At 40.1% G+C, this 20,385-nt stretch overlaps 1 protein-coding gene across 1 annotated transcript; it reads right to left on the reverse strand.

Annotated features, from left to right (window-relative positions):
• Positions 1-662: 662 nt before the first annotated feature.
• On the reverse strand, positions 663-19,984 carry MED7 (mediator complex subunit 7). The gene is made up of 2 exons (XM_063445346.1): positions 19,913-19,984; positions 663-1,954 (listed from the first exon to the last, which is right to left on the reverse strand). The coding sequence occupies exon 2, from the start codon at positions 1,932-1,934 to the stop codon at positions 1,257-1,259; it is 678 nt and encodes a 225-aa protein (XP_063301416.1). The 5' UTR covers positions 1,935-1,954; positions 19,913-19,984; the 3' UTR covers positions 663-1,256.
• Positions 19,985-20,385: the final 401 nt, after the last annotated feature.

Raw genomic sequence — 20,385 nt, forward strand, 5'->3', positions numbered from 1 at the left:
AGTTTCACCACTGCTGTTTTCTGTATTACTCCAACAAGTTATAATTCAACATGAACAAAATTGTGCATGGCTTTTACACATGGCATGCATTAAATAGACACTCTGGGAACTCACACAATTAAAGCAACTACAGGTTGCCTACAGGAAGAGTATAGTGCCGCCGGTCAAGGGTGCCGGTCAATTGGCTTGAGCTACTGCCCAAGTATTTCTCAGGCGTACAGGGGCATATAAGACATTCTGACGGCAATGGGCTGAGAGTGAAGTCAACACATCCGCGTCATCAGTGAGGATTGCCTTGCTTTGGGAAATGTCCCCAAGCAGGTTTACTCAAGAGAGAGAGTTAGAGGGCAGCAGCATACGGTGGGCATTAAAACAATGTATTAATCGCACACAGTGATTGAGCGATTGGTAACCATTAAAGGAAGCCCTCCAAACACAGTCACCAGTACAGTGCGCTCTCCAGAGCGGACGTGATCAGCGCACCCAAGGTAAGAAATCAAACTGTTAACACTTTATGCATTACAGAGTGTACAAGTGTCCAGCAAGATGTTTAACCATCGAGTATAAAAAGAAAAACACAACAGTTCAGATGCCAACAGGTTTACTTATAAAACCAAAAACAAACATTAAAGAAAATTAGACAGTTTTCAGATGCATTTTTTTTGGCTAAGACAAGGTAGGCTGAACAGTTCATATGGTTTTGTCTTCCATAAAGAAAACAAAAACAACAAAAAACACCACCACCTAAGCTGTAATTGTTGTTACAGATAGCAAGATAACAGTTTAGGATTCTCCTGCTCTACACGGTCACTCAATTACTGATATGAACTGACTGACAGGGGATGAGCAATATCTGTAAATGGTTTGTTCTGAAAATCTTTACCCTTGCGAAAGCTTATACACGGCATGTTTTGGTCTTTGCATTTATTTAAAGTAGTGTGTGTACCATATAAGAATTTGATGACACAATCTGTTAAAAGTTAGACAGCTAAATAAATCTAGTCTGTCAATTGACTAAAGATATAGATTACATACTGTGGGAAAAGAAAAAAAAATATTTACAAAAAAGTTCTGGCATATTCATATCCGGTACATAGAGCAGTCATGTTTCCATATTGTGGCAGGACCTTTTTACACTTGAAAGAAAACAAATAATTACATAGGAAAATAGCTCACTCAGAGAGAGAAACAAGAAAAAAAAATATTCTGTACACTTCTGAGTATTATGCGAATGCAAGGCATAAGTTGCTGATATTTTAAGTCATTTTGTCGATGAGAACACACATGGATGCATCTTTGTCAGCTTTTGAAACAGTGGTCGCCTCTTGTGTCCCTTCACTCTGATCCATGCACTCTTCCTCTACCTCCATTTGTTCAGTCTTTACATTAGCTATTCCATCTGGAAGCGGAAGATCATCAGGCAATGTGGCCAAACAGTTCTGGATCACCTCTACAACTCGTTCCAGATGCTTCTGAAACCTTTCTGCAGTCTCCAGCCTCTGACGTTTCTGCACTTCCATCATTACTCTCAGGGTCTCACGGGCCTGGTGTGGACGGTATTCATTAATTAGATGGTGCATATGAACAAATAGTAACTTCATGTCCTCCAGTTTCTCCTCTCGTCTGATACTTCCAGGACTACGTATCAGAATTTCCAGAAGATCTAGAAAGTTTACCAATATAGACATATTAAGTTTCCTCAACTCTTTCTTGTGGTCAAACTGTAATGGATGGAGACGTTCAATGCTTTGACTTTCCAAAGGTCTGATAATAAGGTCATCACACAGAAATTGGTTGCCAAACATCATGTAGCTTTCCTTAGCAGGCAGTGGTGGCTTGGGGGCCAAACCCTTACGAATGTTCTCATCTGTGTATTCTTTAATATACTGCATGGGAGGTAGAGGTAAAGCGCTCACTTGCTGGGGTTCCCCCATGTTGAAAATAAAAGAAAAACCTGCAAAAAAGTAAATTAAAAAGTGTAAATATTTGCACAGATATGTTAATATGGTCAAACAGATACAACACATGGGGCCACTTTGATTCAAAGATCTATTAAACACCTAAATAGATACAATGGGGGTTATTTACTAAAATCTGAACCCTGGACTAACAACATTTGGGCTAAACTAGCCAAGCTCAGAGTTTCAGCTGAGAGGGAAAAAATTTCCAGGTCAGCTACAGTGAGGGAAAAAAGTATTTGACTCCCTGCTGATTTTGCACGTTTGCCCACTGACATAGAAATGATCAGTCTAGAATTTTAATGGTAGGTGTATTTTAACCAGGAGAGGCAGAATAAAAATTAAAAAAAATCCAGAAAAACTGATGTCAAAAAAGTTATGAATTGATTTGCATGTCAATGAGTGAAATAAATACTTGATCCCCTATCATTCAGCAAGATTTCTGCCCCCCAGGTTTCTTTTATACAGGTAACAAGCTTAACCCCTTAACCCCTTCACGACGGGTGACGGACGAGGTCCGTCATCCTGGGGATGGCCTTAACGACGGGTGACGGACCTCGTCCGTCACGCGGTAAAATTAACGCCGCGATCGCGCAGTGCCGGCGATCGCGGGGTTAACGCTGTTGCTGGGTCCCTCTGAGTCAGGGGCAGACCAGCAACAGCAAATCGCGATGTCCCAGCACATGTGATCGCTGTAACAGCCAGTCACAGCGGTCACAATACTGCTGGGATATCTGATCCGCCTCCCTCCACCTCGTGTGGGTTTGTGAAGTGGAGAGAGATGGATCGTTGCAACATTGTGTTCCAGAAGAATAGTGAATATCTTTAAAAAGTTCCTAATCCCTTTCCCCTTCCTTAAAAAAAAATATTAACCCTTTCCCTGCTGCTTGATCACTGCTAGCAGTGATCAATATACAGGTCACAGTACTTTACTGTGATCTATTTTTTTTTTTACACTTAAGGGTTAAATTTTATTTTTTTTGTAACCCTAAGGGGTTAAATTTTATTCTTTTATTTTATTAATTTGTGATTTAGTTAGTTGGTGGGTGGAATTTAGTGGTAATTTGGGGAATTTAGTTAGGGGTTAAAAAAAAAAAAAAAAAAAAGTTTAGTTATTTAGTTAAAGTTTTCTTAGCTGTGTTAACTGTATTAAAAATGTTGCGAAAGTATAGCGCAGAGGAGGCTTATGCCCTGTTAGCCGCCGACTCAGAGGCGACCGACACTGCCTCAGAGAGTGACGCAGGGAGTGACGCAGGGGACAGGGACTATGTGCCAGATAGTGCAGTAACATCAGAGGAAATCGCTGATTCCCCTAATGTTCAATATGGCGCAGATGACTGGGTACCCCCTAATCATTTTTCGCCAGACATCCCAGTGTTCACTGCCAATCCTGGCATACAGGCTGACCTGTCTGGCTATAATGCGCTGGATTGTATGGAGCTGTTTTTGGGGGATGATTTTTTTGGGGAGGTAGTTACCCAGACGAATCTGTATGCGGAGCAATATCTTGCACGCAACCAAGACTCCCGAATCGCCAGGACAGAGAGATGGTACCCAACCAGTGTGCCAGAAATTAAACAATTCTGGGCACTGACCATGTTAATGGGGGTAGTTAAAAAGCCCACAATTAGAATGTACTGGACTAAAAATCCTATTTTTAATACCCCCATTTTTTCCCAGACTATGCATAGGGAGAGATATGAGGACATACTGCGTTTTATGCATTTTAATGACAATATGAAGTGCCCCCCAAAAGGTCATCCGCAGTATGACATTCTTTATAAAATACGCCCTCTAATTACCCACTTAAATGAAAAATTTGCCACTATTTACACCCCCAAAAAACAAATTTCAATTGATGAGTCCCTCATGAAATATAAGGGAAGACTGGGATTTAGACAATACATCCCATCCAAAAGATCCCGGTATGGGATAAAATTCTATAAATTATGTGAAAGTGGCAGTGGCTATGTATACACCTTCCGTGTATACGAAGGAAGGGATAGCCACCTTGATCCCCCAGGTTGCCCAGATACAGTAGGGACAAGTGGGAAAATTGTCTGGGACTTAATAATGCCATTACTCAACAAAGGTTATCACTTATACATCGATAACTTTTATAACAGCATCCCACTCTTACAAATGCTGTACTGTTTTGAGACCGTGGCCTGTGGCACTATCAGGAAGAGTCGCACAGGTTTCCCAAAGGCTCTAGCAGAAAAAAAATTAAAAAAGGGGGAAACAGCAGCTCTCTGCCAGAATGAACTGCTGGCACTCAAGTACCGCGATAAAAAGGAGGTTTTCATCCTAACTACGATCCATGGGGAAAACACTCGCAGGGTCGCAGTTCGTGGCAGAGAGGAACATAAACGGGTGCCAGTCTGCATTCAGCAATATAATCGGCACATGGGGGGAGTTGATCTATCCGATCAACTAATGCAGCCGTATCTAATCATGCGCAAAACCAGGGCATGGTACAAAAAAGTGGGCATATATATAATGCAGACGGCAGTCCACAATGCCTTTATTATTTTTAAAAAGGCAAATGCTGAGCTGAAATGCACATTCCTTTCATTTAAATTTCAGCTCATTTCTGGGTTACTTGAGTGCCACAGAGGGGGACCATCAGTGGAGCCTAGCAGAAGAATGGAGGCAGGTCACTTCTGCTTTAAGATTCCACCAACCCCTAAAAAACAAAACCCCCAGAAAAGGTGCAGGGTGTGTTACAAGAGGGGCGTAAGAGTTGAGACAAGCTATTACTGTCCTGATTGCCCCTCTCAGCCCGGCCTATGTATTGGCCATTGTTTTAAAGTTTTCCACACCCAGGCCGAATAGTCAACTGTCTGGTTACCAAATCTTGGCTTTGTCTCCCGTTTATCCTGTCTTCTCTGATCCTTGACCTCGGCTTGTCCTATCGTTGTTCCGTTTCTCTTTACCCCTTTGACTTCGGCTTGTACCTTGACTATTCTCTGCTTGTATAGCCCGGCCATTCTAAGGACCGGTATTACAAGTTTCTCTCTCTGTGTTCTCTCTCTTTGTGGTCTGTCTGTGTTTTGGAATCCGTGACAGCGTTGCCCGTGACACATTGTTGCACTAAGAGGACATAGCTGAGCAACATATTAGGTGTTATACTGCCATAGCACACATAAGGATTGCAAAATATACAGTAACATCTCCAAGTGTGTGTCAAAAAGGCAGAAAAAAATGCTAATTGCAACTAGACTTGGTACAAACTAACAAAGAAATGATTCTACGCTAAGGTTTAAAATATGCCTTTTGAAATGCCCTGGGGTGTCTACTTTAAGAAATGGTAGGCCTTTGTGGGGTAGTTTGAACTTAAAACCTGCTAAGATGCTTGGAAATTGCACATGGGCAGAGCGTCAAAATTCAAAGTTCGGTAAAAACTGATATGGCTTGGTCTCCAATGTGCCCCTTCAACATCCACATATCCCCAAAAAGGGTACACATGGGGGTATTGCTGCACTAAGAGGACATAGCTGAGCAACATATTAGGTGTTCTACTGCCATAGCACACATAAGGATTACAAAATATACAGTAACATCTCCAAGTGTGTGTCAAAAAGGCAGAAAAAATGCTAATTGTAACTAGACTTGGTACAAACTAACAAAAAAATGATCCTGCGCTAAGGTTTAAAATATGCCTTTTGAAATGCCCTGGGGTGTCTACTTTAAGAAATGGTAGGCCTTTGTGGGGTAGTTTGAACTTAAAACCTGCTAAGATGCTTGGAAATTGCACATGGGCCGAGCGTCAAAATTCAAAGTTTGGTAAAAACTCATATGACATGGTCTCCAATGTGCCCCTTCAACATCCGCATAACCATGAAAAAGGTACACATGTGGGTATTGTTGCACTAAGATGACATAGCTGAGCAACATATTAGGTGTTATACTGCCACAGCACACATAAGGATAGCAAAATATACAATAACATCTCCAAGTGTGTGTCAAAAAGGCAGACAAAAATGCTAATTGCAACGAGACTTGGTACAAACTAACAAAAAAATGATCCTACACTAAGGTTTAGAATATACCTTTTGAAATACCCTGGGGTGTCTACTTTAAGAAATGGTAGGCCTTTGTGGGGTAGTTTAAATTTAAAACCTGCTAAGATGCTTGGAAATTGCACATAGGCCCAGCGTCAAAATTCAAAGTTCGGTAAAAACTGATATGGCTTGGTCTCCTATATGGCACTGTAGCTTCACAAAATAGTGCCAAAGACATACAATGGGGGTGTCATTTTACTCAGAAGACTTAGCTGAACATAATTTGGGGGGTATGAACTTAGTGGCACATGTGAAATATACAAAATGCCCAGTAAAAATGCAATCCATATGTAAAAAACGCACAAAATAATTTTATACCACATACTTTGGCATCTATTGGTTAAAAAATGGGGGCATGTTAAGGCACAATATGCACCTTATGAGATACCCTGGAGTGTCTACTTTTACAAATGGTAGGCCTTTGTGGGTTTTTTTTTGAACAGTCAAACTGTTATAATACCCCAAATGGACACATAGGCTCATTAAATCCGTCTCTCAAAATTCTACTGTGAATACTGAAATGAATAGGTCTCTTATATGGCACTGTAGCTTCACGAAATAGTGCCAAAGACATACAATGGGGGTGTCATTTTACTCAGAAGACTTAGCTGAGCATAATTTGGGGGGTTTGAACTTAGTGGCACATGTGAAATATACACAATGCCTAGCAAAAATGCAATCCATATGTAAAAAACGCACAAAATTATTTTTTACCACATACTTTGGCATATATTGGTGAAATAATGGGGGCATGTTAAGGCACAATATGCACCTTATGAGATACCCTGGAGTGTCTACTTTTACAAATGGTAGGCCTTTGTGGTTTTTTTTTGAACAGTCAAACTGTTATAATACCCCAAATGGACACATAGGCTCATTAAATCCGTCTCTCAAAATTCTACTGTGAATACTGAAATGGATAGGTCTCTTATATGGCACTGTAGATTCACGAAATAGTGCCAAAGACATACAATGGGGGTGTCATTTTACTCAGAAGACTTAGCTGAGCATAATTTGGGGGGTTTGAACTTAGTGGCACATGTGAAATATACACAATGCCTAGCAAAAATGCAATCCATATGTAAAAAACGCACAAAATTATTTTTTACCACATACTTTGGCATATATTGGTGAAATAATGGGGGCATGTTAAGGCACAATATGCACCTTATGAGATACCCTGGAGTGTCTACTTTTACAAATGGTAGGCCTTTGTGGGTTTTTTTTGAACAGTCAAACTGTTATAATACCCCAAATGGACACATAGGCTCATTAAATCCGTCTCTCAAAATTCTACTGTGAATACTGAAATGGATAGGTCTCCTATATGGCACTGTAGCTTCACGAAATAGTGCCAAAGACATACAATGGGGGTGTCATTTTACTCAGAAGACTTAGCTGAGCATAATTTGGGGGGTTTGAACTTAGTGGCACATGTGAAATATACACAATGCCTAGCAAAAATGCAATCCATATGTAAAAAACGCACAAAATTATTTTTTACCACATACTTTGGCATATATTGGTGAAATAATGGGGGCATGTTAAGGCACAATATGCACCTTATGAGATACCCTGGAGTGTCTACTTTTACAAATGGTAGGCCTTTGTGGGTTTTTTTTGAACAGTCAAACTGTTATAATACCCCAAATGGACACATAGGCTCATTAAATCCGTCTCTCAAAATTCTACTGTGAATACTGAAATGGATAGGTCTCCTATATGGCACTGTAACTTCACGAAATAGTGCCAACGACATACAATGGGGGTACCGTTGTACTCAGCAGAAGTAACTGAACACATAATAAAACTTTGTACAGGAATAGCACACACCAACTTTACAAAATACATTTGAGAAGTTCTTTGTTATAAGTTTGTGTGCGAAAACCCCCAAAAAACACAATTTTACTCCAATATTTAGCAGAGGTTGGCGGTAAAATGGCTACGTAGAAAGTGTCAAAACAACCTTAGGGAAATAGCCTGTGGTGTCTACTTTATATAAATATATACTTTTGTGTGGCAATTTTGTTTTCTTTTATGGCTATTAGGCTTACAAGACAAACATACCAAATTCTAAAATCGCTCCACATTAAAATTTTATTTTACTCCTTGTGCTTTGTGACCTGTAACTACCAAAAAAAACTTAAAATCCCAGACACATTATATATTCTGTAAATCAGAACAAATAAATGAATTTATTTTTAATTACTTTCCTTAACCTGCACTAATTATGCACACATTATTATTGCAAAAACTGTAAAAAAACCCAATATTTTTCATTTTTTTTGCATTTTTCTGTATTTTTTTTATAATAAGTAAGCATTTATATATATATATATGTTATATCAAATTAAAGCCCTTTCTGTCCTTTAAAAAACAGTATATAATATGTGCCGGTGCAATAAATGAGAGAGATGCAAATTGCAGTTGAACGCAAACAGCAAGAAAATGCGAAAATTGCTTGTGTCATTAAGCGTAAGTCAAGCTTCTGAAGCTCTGTCCTTAAGGGGTTAAGGACCAAACTTTTGGAATAAAAGGGAATCATGACATGTCACACGTCATGTGTCCTTAAGGGGTTAAAGGGAGTGCTCCTAATCTCAGCTCGTTACCTGTATAAAAGACATTTGTCCACAATCAATCAGATTCCAAACTCTCCACCATGGCCCAGACCAAGAGCTGTCCAAGGATGCCAGGGACAAGATTGTAGACCTACACAAGGCTGGAATGGGCTACAAGACCATCGCCAAGCAGCTTGGTGAGAAGTTGAACAACAGTTGGTGCGATTATTTGCAAATGGAAGAAACACAAAATAACTGTCAGTCTCCCTCGGTCTGGTGCTCCATGCAAGATCTCACCTCGTGGAGTTTCAATGATCATGAGAACGGTGAGAAAGCACGGACGGATCTTGTTATTGATCTCAAGGCAGCTGGGACCATAGTCACCAAGAAAACATTTGGTAACACACTACGTGAAGGACTGAAATCCTGTAGCACCAGCAAGGTCCCCCTGCTCAAGAAAGCACATGTACAGGCCCGTCTGAAGTTTGCCAATGAACATCTGAATGATTCAGAGGAGAAGTGATTGAAAGTGTTGCGGTCAGATGAGACCAAAATTGATCTCTTTGGCATCAACTCAACTCGCCTTGTTTGGGGGAGAAGGAGGAATGCTGCATATGACCCCAAGAACACCATCCCTATCGTCACACGTGGCGGTGGAAACATTATGCTTTGGGGGTGTTTTTCTGCTAAGTGGACAGGACAACTGCACCGCATCAAAGGGACGATGGACGGGGTGAGAACCTCCTTCCCTCAGCCAGGGCATTGAAAATGGGTTGTGAATGGGTATTCCAGCATGACAATGACCCAAAACACATAGCCAAGGCAACAAAGGAGTGGCTCAAGAAGAAGTACATTAGGGTCCTGGAGTGGTCTAGCTAGTCTCCAGACCTTCATACCATAGAAAATCTGTGGAGGGAGCTGAAGGTTCAAGTTGCCAAACGTCAGCCTCGAAAAACCTTAACCCCTTAAGGACACATGACATGTGTGACATGTCATGATTCCCTTTTATTCCAGAAGTTTGGTCCTTAAGGGGTTAAAGGACCACTTTAGGCACCCAGACCACTTCAGCTCAATGAAGTGGCCTGGGTGCCAGGTCCATCTAGGATTAACCCTGCCTGCTGTAAACATAGCAGTTTCAGAGAAAATGCTATGTTTACATATGGGTTAATCCAGCCTCTAGTGGCTGTCTCACTGAAGGGCCGCTAGAGGCGCTTCTCAATGTGATTTTCACAGTGAGAAGACGCCAGCGTCCATAGGAAAGCATTGAGAATGCTTTCCTATGGACTGGCTGAATACGCGCGCGGCTCTTGCCGCGCATGCGCATTCAGCCAATGGCGACCGAAGGAGAATCCCCAGCGCCGAGGGAGCCTGGCGCTGGAGATAGGTAAGTGTTTAGCCCCCTTCCTCCCCCTACAGCCTGGCAGGAATGGGATCCTGAGGGTGGGGGAACCCACAGGGCACTATAGTGCCAGGAAAACGAGTTTGTTTTCCTGGCACTATAGTGGTCCTTTATTGACTTGGAGAGGATCTGCAAAAAGGAGTGGGACCAAATCCCTCCTGACGTGTTCAAACCTGGTGGCTAACTACAAGAAACGTCTGACCTCTGTGATTGCCAACAAGGGTTTTGCCACCAAGTACTAAGTCGAAGGGGTCAAATACTTATTTCACTAATTGACGTGAAAATACATTTATAACTGTTTTTGATATACGTTTTTATTTATTTTATTTATGGATTTTATTTTTTGGTTATTCTGTCTCTCACTGTTAAAATACACCTACCATTAAAACTATAGGCTGATCATTTCTTTAATAGTGGGCAAACATTCAAAGTCAGCAGGGGACCAAATATTTTTTTCTCTCACTGTACTTTGACCAACACTTTTCCTTTTTCTCACTGTGCATCTGACTTTCTCTACTATAAATTTATGCTGAGCTCATACAGCTTGGCTCTTTCCTCTGCAAAAGTTAATTACTTCAATACCCTCATAACCACACTCTCCCGCGAACTCCACCTACTAACTTGACCGCCTCAGACTTTGCAACTCACTTCACTGACAAGATCTCTACAATCAGAGAAGAAATCTCATCTTTCTCCTCCCCCTTGCAATACTTCCCCTAACTTCACTCCCTCTGCTGTTCTATGTTCATTCACAACCGCTACATTGGAAGAGGTTTATGCTCTGCTCCAGTCCTCCCGCCCCACCACCTGCTCCCTAGATCCAATTCCCTCGCATCTCATCCGTACTCTGTCTTCTTCTCTTTCTCCACCTCTCACTAAAATTCTCAATCTCTCTCTCTCCTCTGGTATATTTCCATTGCCCTTCAAACATGCAACTGTAACCCCAATTCTAAAGAAGCCCAATCTTGACCCTAACTCCCCATCCAACTATCGTCCTATCTCGCTACTGCCTTTTGCATCCAAGATCCTTGAGAGAATTGTGTATGCGAGATTGCAGACTTCCTCGAGTCCAACTCTCTGCTAGACCCGCTTCAGTCTGGTTTCCGCGCTAAGCACTCTGTGGAAACGGCACTGACCAAAGTATCCAATGATCTACTCGCTGCAAAATCTCATGGTCACTACTCTATCCTAATTCTCCTTGACCTGTCTGCGGCTTTTGACACTGTTGATCATCAACAGCTTCTTCTCATCCTCAGCAATATTGGTCTACAAGATATTGCTCTCTCCTGGTGCTCCTCCTACCTCTCCCAGCGCTCTTTCAGTGTTTCTTTCTCTGGCTCTGCTTCTTCTCCCCAACTCGTCTCTGTTGGTGTCCCCCAAGGTTCAGTCCTTGGTCCCCTACTGTTCTCCATCTATACTGCCTCCCTTGGTAAACTCATTAGCTCCTTTGGCTTCTAATATAATTTCTATGCAGATGACACGCAAATCTACCTGTCCTCTCCTGATCTCTCCCCGTCCCTCTTGACTAGTGTCTCTGACTGCCTCTCTGCTGTTTCTAACTGGATGGCTGCCCACTTCCTAAAACTAAACTTGACCAAAACTGAAATTCTGGTCTTTCCTCCCTCAAGTGTTGTTACTCCTGTGTCTGTCTCCCTCCAAGTCAATGGTGCTACCATCAGCTCCACCATGCAGGCTCGCTGCCTAGGTGTTCTCTTTGACTCCAACCTCTCCTTCAAGCCTCATGTTCAATCTATCGCCAAATCCTGTCATTTCCATCTCAAAAACATTGCGCGCATCCGCCCCTACTTCATGCCAGATGCGACTACGGTGTTGGTCCATTCCACTGTCCTTTCTCGCCTTGACTACTGTAATCCGCTTCTCAGTGGTCTTACGTGCTCCCAACTTGAGCCGTTACAGTCCATAATGAATGCGGCAGCGAGGCTCACCTTCCTGTCCGCCCGCACCTCCCATGCCTCACCCTTCTGTCAGTCCCTACATTGGCTTGCTATAAAATATAGAGCTCAATTTAAAATTCTGGTTCTTGCTTTCAAATCTCTACATAATGCTGCTTCCACCTATCTATCCTCCCTTATACACAAATATGTCCCGTCTAGGCCCTTACGATCTGCTGAAGACTTACGTCTATCTTCTGTCCGTACTCCCACTTCTGATGCTCGCCTTCAAGATTTCTCGAGGGTTGCACCGTTCCTGTGGAACTCGCTTCCCTCCTCCGTTAGATGCTCACCTAGTCTCCACTCCTTCAAAAAAATCGTTAAAAACCCACTTCTTCATAAAAGCGTATCAATTAAACTGTTAATAGCTCCCAACTGATTCCTCTTCTGCAACTGTCACTAGTCTAATACTATCTTTACCTTTTTGTGTCATTTTACCCCACTCCCTCTAGCATGTAAGCTCATGGAGAAGGGCCCTCAACCCCTCTGTTCCTGTGTGTCCAACTCGTCTGGTTACAACTACATGTCTGTTCGTCCACCCATTGTAAAGCGCTGCGGAATTTGATGACGCTCTATAAATATCATAATAATAATAATAATAATAATTAACAGGGTTATTCCCTAAAGTGAGAATTGTAGGGAATTCAAAGTGAACTTTAAATTGAAGGCCAAAGTAGCCAAACTATAAGCATAGCTATAAGCATAGCTGACTGAGAATTTTCCAGTTCAGTTATTTTGACCTCAAAGGAACACCTTAGTTTTAGAAATATAAAACTGTATTCCTAACACAAAAGTTTTCCTCTGAACTCCCCTCTCTCCCAGCCAAATAAAGGGTTAAAAATAATTTTTACTTTCAACTTATTCCAGTGCCAATTTCCCTCTGCTTTAACTTATTCTCCACCTCCTCCTCCAAAATGAAAACAAAACTGACTTAACCCCTTAGGGACGGTGGGCGTGCTATGATCACATTGACGGAATAGCCGTCCATAGCAGTGCCAGCAGGGGCAATGCCTGGAATGACAGGTAGTCCCCCTGCTGCCTGAAATAAAGTTAAAACAAAGTAAAATAAAACAATATATACTTAGATCATATATATTATATGATCTAAGTATATATATATATATATATATATATATATATATGTGTGTGTAATTTCGTTCTAACTGTATTTTGATATAAATATATATATAAATAAGTTAGAAATGAAAAATAAAACTAAAAAAATAATATATATATGTGTATATATATATATATATATATATATATGTGTGTGTGTAATTTCGTTCTAACTGTATTTTGATATCAATATATATATATATATATATATATATATATATATATATATATATATATATATATATATATATATATATAAACTGCAAATGTCCCGCACTCAATGTACCGGTCTTGTGCTTGCCTCGGTGCTGCCTCAGCCTTCAATATATACAGATGAAAAGAGTGCACTCGAAAGGTCTTCTTAAAGATATAAACAATTTATTGTGCCAAACTTCAAAGACATACAAGTCGACGTTTCAGTCCTCGTGGGACTTTTTTCAAGACAATGAAAGGCGGAAAAAAAGTGATTTAAATATACCTTACAGGTGATTTGATTGGAGAGTAGGTTATATGAAAGAGAGGCTGTGTAAACGTGAAAGTGATTACTCAACTTTGAAATAGGGATTAACCCCTTAAGTGCCTAATAGAAAGGCCTGGAGGTGAGTGTGGTTACGGCCAAAAGTCTAATAATCTGCACTCGCAGACATATTAAAATTCAAGGATAAGAAATATCGAAGCCACCTTAGATTGACTAAGTGTTTAAGACTCTATTTGAATATTTAAACAAATTTGTTAAACAAAGTTAAACAATACCTTACGATTGCTACATTTTTAAATTTTTAAACAATAGCATAAGGTGGCTACGTTTTTACATTGGAATTCCAAGTGCCAAGTGGTTGCAGACCTAATTATAGACACATTGTAGAAAAAAACTTCAAAGTATATTTGAATAACCCTAGGGATACTATGTATATACTTACTTAATTGTATTACAAACTAACGGCCATACAGTCTATGGAATATAACAGGAGCATCTATAAGCTAACATACCCAGCTAAATAAAAATTAATACATAATTAATATATAAATGTCTTTAAAGTTTGGCACAATAAATTGTTTATATCTTTAAGAAGACCTTTCGAGTGCACTCTTTTCATCTGTATATATTGAAGGCTGAGGCAGCACCGAGGCAAGCACAAGACCGGTACATTGAGTGCGGGACATTTGCAGTTTGTATTGATTACGGAGAGCTCGTCAAGCCAGGGCTCAATCCACGCACCAGACCCAGGAGAGTCATATCGTTTTCAAGGATTTGATTTATGGAGGAATTCCTGACTAGAGCCGGAGCGTATGCAGACCACGCAGAGGTGCTGCAATACACAGAAGCAGAAGCCGCGGCGATTTTGTGGCCGCAAACGGACTCGGACCTACCAGTATCTACTGAACCTCGGGACGTCATTAGAAATTTGCTTAAACTTAAACAAAGACAAATTGATCTCGAACTACATGCCACCTACTTATCCGACTATTACCGCATGAAAAAAATCCCTAGAGGTTTTCGGATCAAAAACTTTCCAACTATTGGAAGAAACAACCCTGAAGTGTGTCGGAAGTGGATTGGTATACTAAACAAGTGTTCCCTGGACCTGATGCTGGTGGTGATCGAGGAGGTAGGTCGTGAACTAAAAATCACTAAATTTAAAATCTCAAACTATGAAGTATTGCATACAACTACTATTACAGCACCCAACTGTGACACATTGATTCAGAAACTAACAGAAGACCTGAAACAATATAAAAACGATTTGGTCAGGTTTAAAAGAGAAAAACTTACCAAAGTACAAGCAGATTACTCAGAGCATAGAGTATACAGGTGGCTATCAGGAGATAACACCAGACCCGCATATAGAACCTACAAGCCTAGGATTAGAAAACCCATTGCATCTACTGTCGACTTTACCTCTGGAGAGTCGGCATCTGACTCTGATTACAAGGATTCGCAAAGAGAGGGGGCTTACTCTAATACCACAGCATCATATAATACGTCTTTTTTAGAACCGGGACTTGGCCTGGTGAGAGAAACAACAAGTGGGAACCACCAAGGCACAGAGCGCCCCCCAAACATCAAAACTACACCAGGAGGGGACAGAAAGGGAAAAGGCACTGGACACAGGGGACGACCGCCAAGGAGACGCTAGTTAACCCTATCATTAATCTATCCGCTAGAAACCTCACCACTACAGAAATTATGCTTCTAAATAAAGGACTTTCATTTGTTCCGACTGCTAATATTAACAAATTCCAATGGGAAATTGAGCAATTTCAATTTAACAGAAAACTCCGTTTAGCAGATTTCTTTAAAAATTCTAATCAACAACATCAAATTGAGGAGAACAGCGAAAAGTTTAAAATGAGAAGCACATTTGACCCCTCCAACTTAAACCCTACATTAAAAACATTTTCACAAATGTTAAAATGTGATACAATGAAGGTTACAACTACCCGGAACCAAAGACGCCCGAATTTATCAAAAGATGAAAGAGAAGCCTTAAACAGCCTGGCTAAGGATATGTCCATTACCATACGTCCAGCGGACAAGGGGGGCGCTATAGTCGTCCAACAATACGACGACTATAAGGAGGAAATCCTTAAACAACTAAAAGATACCAGAGTCTATGAATACACGCTAATAGATCCCACCTATGAATTCAGTAAAGTTGTTCAACAGACACTGCAAAGGGGTTTAGAAGCAGGTTTCCTCACCACTACGGAATATGAGTACTTATTTGAAACCCACCCTCGGTGCCCGATCATATACACAGTGCCTAAGGTTCACAAAAACCTGGAGCGCCCACCAGGACGACCGATAGTATCGGCGATCGGGGGATTGTTAGAACCCATAGGGAAATGGTTAGACACAAAATTTAAAAAAACGGTAATGTCACTACCTACCTATGTGAAAGACTCGGCGCAAGTCATAGCAGCCTTAAATTCCATAGAACTCCCCCCACAAGGAGTTTTCTTAGCAGCCATTGACGTAAGCAGTTTATACACCATAATTCCCCACGAGGAGGGAATCCAGGCGATGCGCCAAGTACTAACACAGTACCAAGAACGTATAGAGCCCCCGATTGAATATATACTTGAATTATTGGAATTATGTCTTACACTCAATTATTTTCGATTTGAAAAAGCATTCTACATACAAATATCCGGGACATCGATGGGTGCCCCTATGGCACCCATGTATGCTAATGCATTCATGCATGCATATGAACAGGTACACATTCTCCAAAAATATGGTCATCATATTCTGAAATACCTGAGATATATCGATGACGTGTTCATCATATGGACGGGTGAGGAACAAAGTCTACATGACATGATAGGGTCACTGAATCAATTGGATTCACCAGTAAGACTTACCCATCAAATTAACAACAAACAAATCGACTTCCTGGATCTTCGTATCTTTATAGAAAATAACAAGCTGGGGTATACTTTATTTGCAAAGGAAACTGACCGCAATACGTTACTACACGCCAGCAGTCACCACCCACCCAATCTCATAAAATCTTTACCGGTATCTCAATTTATGAGAATACTGAGGAACAACTCTGATTCTATAAAAGCAGCAAACCAGGTACAAGAAATGTTTGAAAAATTTTCACAACGTGGATATCCAAGACAGATGCTGGAGAGTGCATATTCAAAAGCACTCAAAAACTACACTGATGGCCCTAAAATTAAAAGCAACCAAAATAGAATGATCTTCCCCCAAACGTTCCATTCACTATCGGGCGAGATGTCCCAGAAAATAAGACACAACTGGGAGGTTCTTAAAAAAGACAAGACACTACCGACGATATTCCAGAATACCCCTATGATTAGTTATAGGAGAAACAGGAACCTGAGAGATTATCTGGTTCATACAGATACATCTATGGCGCATCAGTCTGTTCAAAGTCCAGGCTGTTATCGTTGTTTGAAGTGCATGGCTTGCAATAGTATGACCCCGGGTAAAGCGTTTTACCACCCTCGCTCAGGTAAAGAATACAGGATACGGCAAAGGATCACGTGCACCACTACACACGTAATCTATCGCATCACCTGCCCATGTGGACTTATGTACATCGGCAAAACGTCTAATGACCTCAGGGAGCGCATGAGGGGACACAGATCTACCATCAGGACTGCGTTATCTAGCGGCACAGCAACCACCCCCATAGCCAAACATTTTCTGGAAATAGGGCATACACTGCCCACATTGAAATTTATGGGCATTGAACATGTTCCGGCCCCGAACAGGGGGGGTGACAGAGATGTCCTACTTCTTCAAAGAGAAGCCTTTTGGATCTTCACATTAGGAACTTTGTCCCCGGGGGGACTTAATGAAATCAACCCACTCAGCTGCTTCATCCCGAAAAGATAAAGAAGCCACAGTTTCGTAAATAATAGTAATGGATACATATCTGTACTAAAGGTCACAGAAAAACCATTATTGGTGATTAACTCATGAGACTTTTTGTTAAATCAATTATATATTAATTATATATTAATTTTTATTTAGCTGGGTATGTTAGCTTATAGATGCTCCTGTTATATTCCATAGACTGTATGGCCGTTAGTTTGTAATACAATTAAGTAAGTATATACATAGTATCCCTAGGGTTATTCAAATATACTTTGAAGTTTTTTTCTACAATGTGTCTATAATTAGGTCTGCAACCACTTGGCACTTGGAATTCCAATGTAAAAACTTAGCCACCTTATGCTATTGTTTAAAAATTTAAAAATGTAGCAATCGTAAGGTATTGTTTAACTTTGTTTAACAAATTTGTTTAAATATTCAAATAGAGTCTTAAACACTTAGTCAATCTAAGGTGGCTTCGATATTTCTTATCCTTGAATTTTAATATGTCTGCGAGTGCAGATTATTAGACTTTTGGCCGTAACCACACTCACCTCCAGGCCTTTCTATTAGGCACTTAAGGGGTTAATCCCTATTTCAAAGTTGAGTAATCACTTTCACGTTTACACAGCCTCTCTTTCATATAACCTACTCTCCAATCAAATCACCTGTAAGGTATATTTAAATCACTTTTTTTCCGCCTTTCATTGTCTTGAAAAAAGTCCCACGAGGACTGAAACGTCGACTTGTATGTCTTTGAAGTTTGGCACAATAAATTGTTTATATCTTTAAGAAGACCTTTCGAGTGCACTCTTTTCATCTGTGTATATATATATATATTTTAATTCTACATATATATTTATGTAATTCTTTTACATGATTAAGCCATTTTATTAATTAATAACCCAGCCAGAAAGTCCAGAGAATTTAATTTGCTAGCACTATATTTAGCCCTGTAACTTTCCAAGACACCATAAAACCTGTTTTACTCCGGAGACTTTGCTGAGCACAAATATTAATGTTTACAAACAGTAAAATGTATTACAACGATATCATCCGCGAAAGTGAAGTTTTTTGCATTTTTCACACACAAACGGCACCAACACTGACGCTATAATTTTTGTGATATACGTTTTACGGTTTTGAAACACTGATATCTGTGTTCAGTGAAGTCTCCTGAGTATTACAGTACCCTCATGTACATGTTTTATGGTGTTTTCAAAAGTTACAGAGTCAAATATAAGGCTTGTGTTTCAGTTTTTTCACACTGAAATTATAAAGTAGACAACACAAGGTATTGCACATGTGTTATGTTCAGTCTTTTTTTGGTAGCCATTTAGTCACAAACACATTGCAAATGGTATGCAACATAACCAATCTGGTGAATTTTAATGTGAAAAAAACTGAAAAATTTAACATGCTAAATTTGACCCAGTAACTTCCCAAAACACCATAAAACCTGTACATAGGTGGTACTGTTTTACACGTGAAACAGCGATGAATACAATTATGTGTATTTTATTGCAGTAAAAAAAAAAACATTATTATGACATACGCAGTTCAAATGTCATGCAGAAAAAAAACACAATTTCTTAATTTCTCACTTTTTATTATATTTTATTCATATTAAATAATGTTCCATAGCTTAATAAATTATGTAAAATGAAAGCCCTATTTCTCCTGACTAAAATGATAGGTGTGGGTGCACTTAATATGAAAGAGGTGAATTACGGATGAACAGACATATAGTCAAATTCCAAGATTTGATCACGTTTAATTTCGATCGAAACGTTTACATTTGGCTCAGTACTTAAGGGGTTAACCCCTTAAGGACCAAACTTCTGGAATAAAAGGGAATCATGACATGTCACACATGTCATGTGTCCTTAAGGGGTTAAAGAGTTTTCCTAATTCAGCTGTTTTGGCAAGTTTTTTTTTTGTGATGTGCCAGAATTGAGCAGTGAGACTGCTGGGGTATGATCTGTACACCAGAACATCTTCTTTAACCCCTTAAGGACCAAACGTCTGGAATAAAAGGGAATCATGACATGTCAGACATGTCATGTGTCCTTAAGGGGTTAAGCTAAAATTATTTTAATGCCCATTATATCCCTTTAAATTCTTGGCAATTCTCACTATTCTTGTGTGCAGCTTGGTAATTACTGTGCTTCAGCCTGGAATTCCATCCTTCTACAATATTTATATATACTTCTAATAAATACCCTCTTAGCCTACCAGTAAGAACATCATCTTTGATGTTACAAAATGTAAAACCTCCATAATGCACATGAATGATTCTTAACATGTGGACCCACAGACTGTACTAACACTGCACTGGCCAGGGACATCCTTTCATTAGTTTGCTATTTCTGTAAAACGCTATTAATCTGCATTATAAAGGGTGGTGATTCCAGACCTTATTTTTTTAAACGGGTAAAGCGGAATAAAATGACATTATACCTCACTTGCTACAATATATTTCATGCAAATGAGGGGGAAAAAGGTAGAAAATACCTGGAAACGCCCGGATTCAAGATATCACACTACACAATGAGTTAACCAGCGCTGGTTGATGACGCATTTCCGGTTTACGAGCCTTCCATGTGCCCTAATTCCGCCCAAAACCTAGGCGAGCGCTGATTGGCTGATGCAGTGACAGTGAGTAATATTGAGCATGTGCAATAAGGGTTATATGGAATGACCACTAGGTGGCGTGTATAGAATGTCTACTTGTCTTTATGGGTCATGAGTTAAAATAAAGTCTTGTTTTGTTTTGTTTTATGAACCTTGTTATTATCATCATTAGTTCACTGCTCAATCAACAACCTATGTTTAATGTCTGTAAAATGAGCAACAAGCAATAGTTACTCAGCTATTATATCACAGGCTTTGAAAGTTCTTCAGAACTGTGCAGTGATAATACTGTATAATATTTTCAACTCCCAATCCCTGCTCAGCCCACTTGGTGGTAGCATGTGTCATTCACT

The sequence above is a fragment of the Pelobates fuscus genome, chromosome 3 (assembly GCF_036172605.1).
Source record: "Pelobates fuscus isolate aPelFus1 chromosome 3, aPelFus1.pri, whole genome shotgun sequence".
In the NCBI taxonomy this organism is placed as follows: domain Eukaryota; kingdom Metazoa; phylum Chordata; class Amphibia; order Anura; family Pelobatidae; genus Pelobates; species Pelobates fuscus.

Bases quoted from the DNA above. Each gene is read 5' to 3' on its own strand.
- MED7 (XM_063445346.1), bottom strand. From the start codon at position 1,934: ATGGGGGAACCCCAGCAAGTGAGCGCTTTACCTCTACCTCCCATGCAG.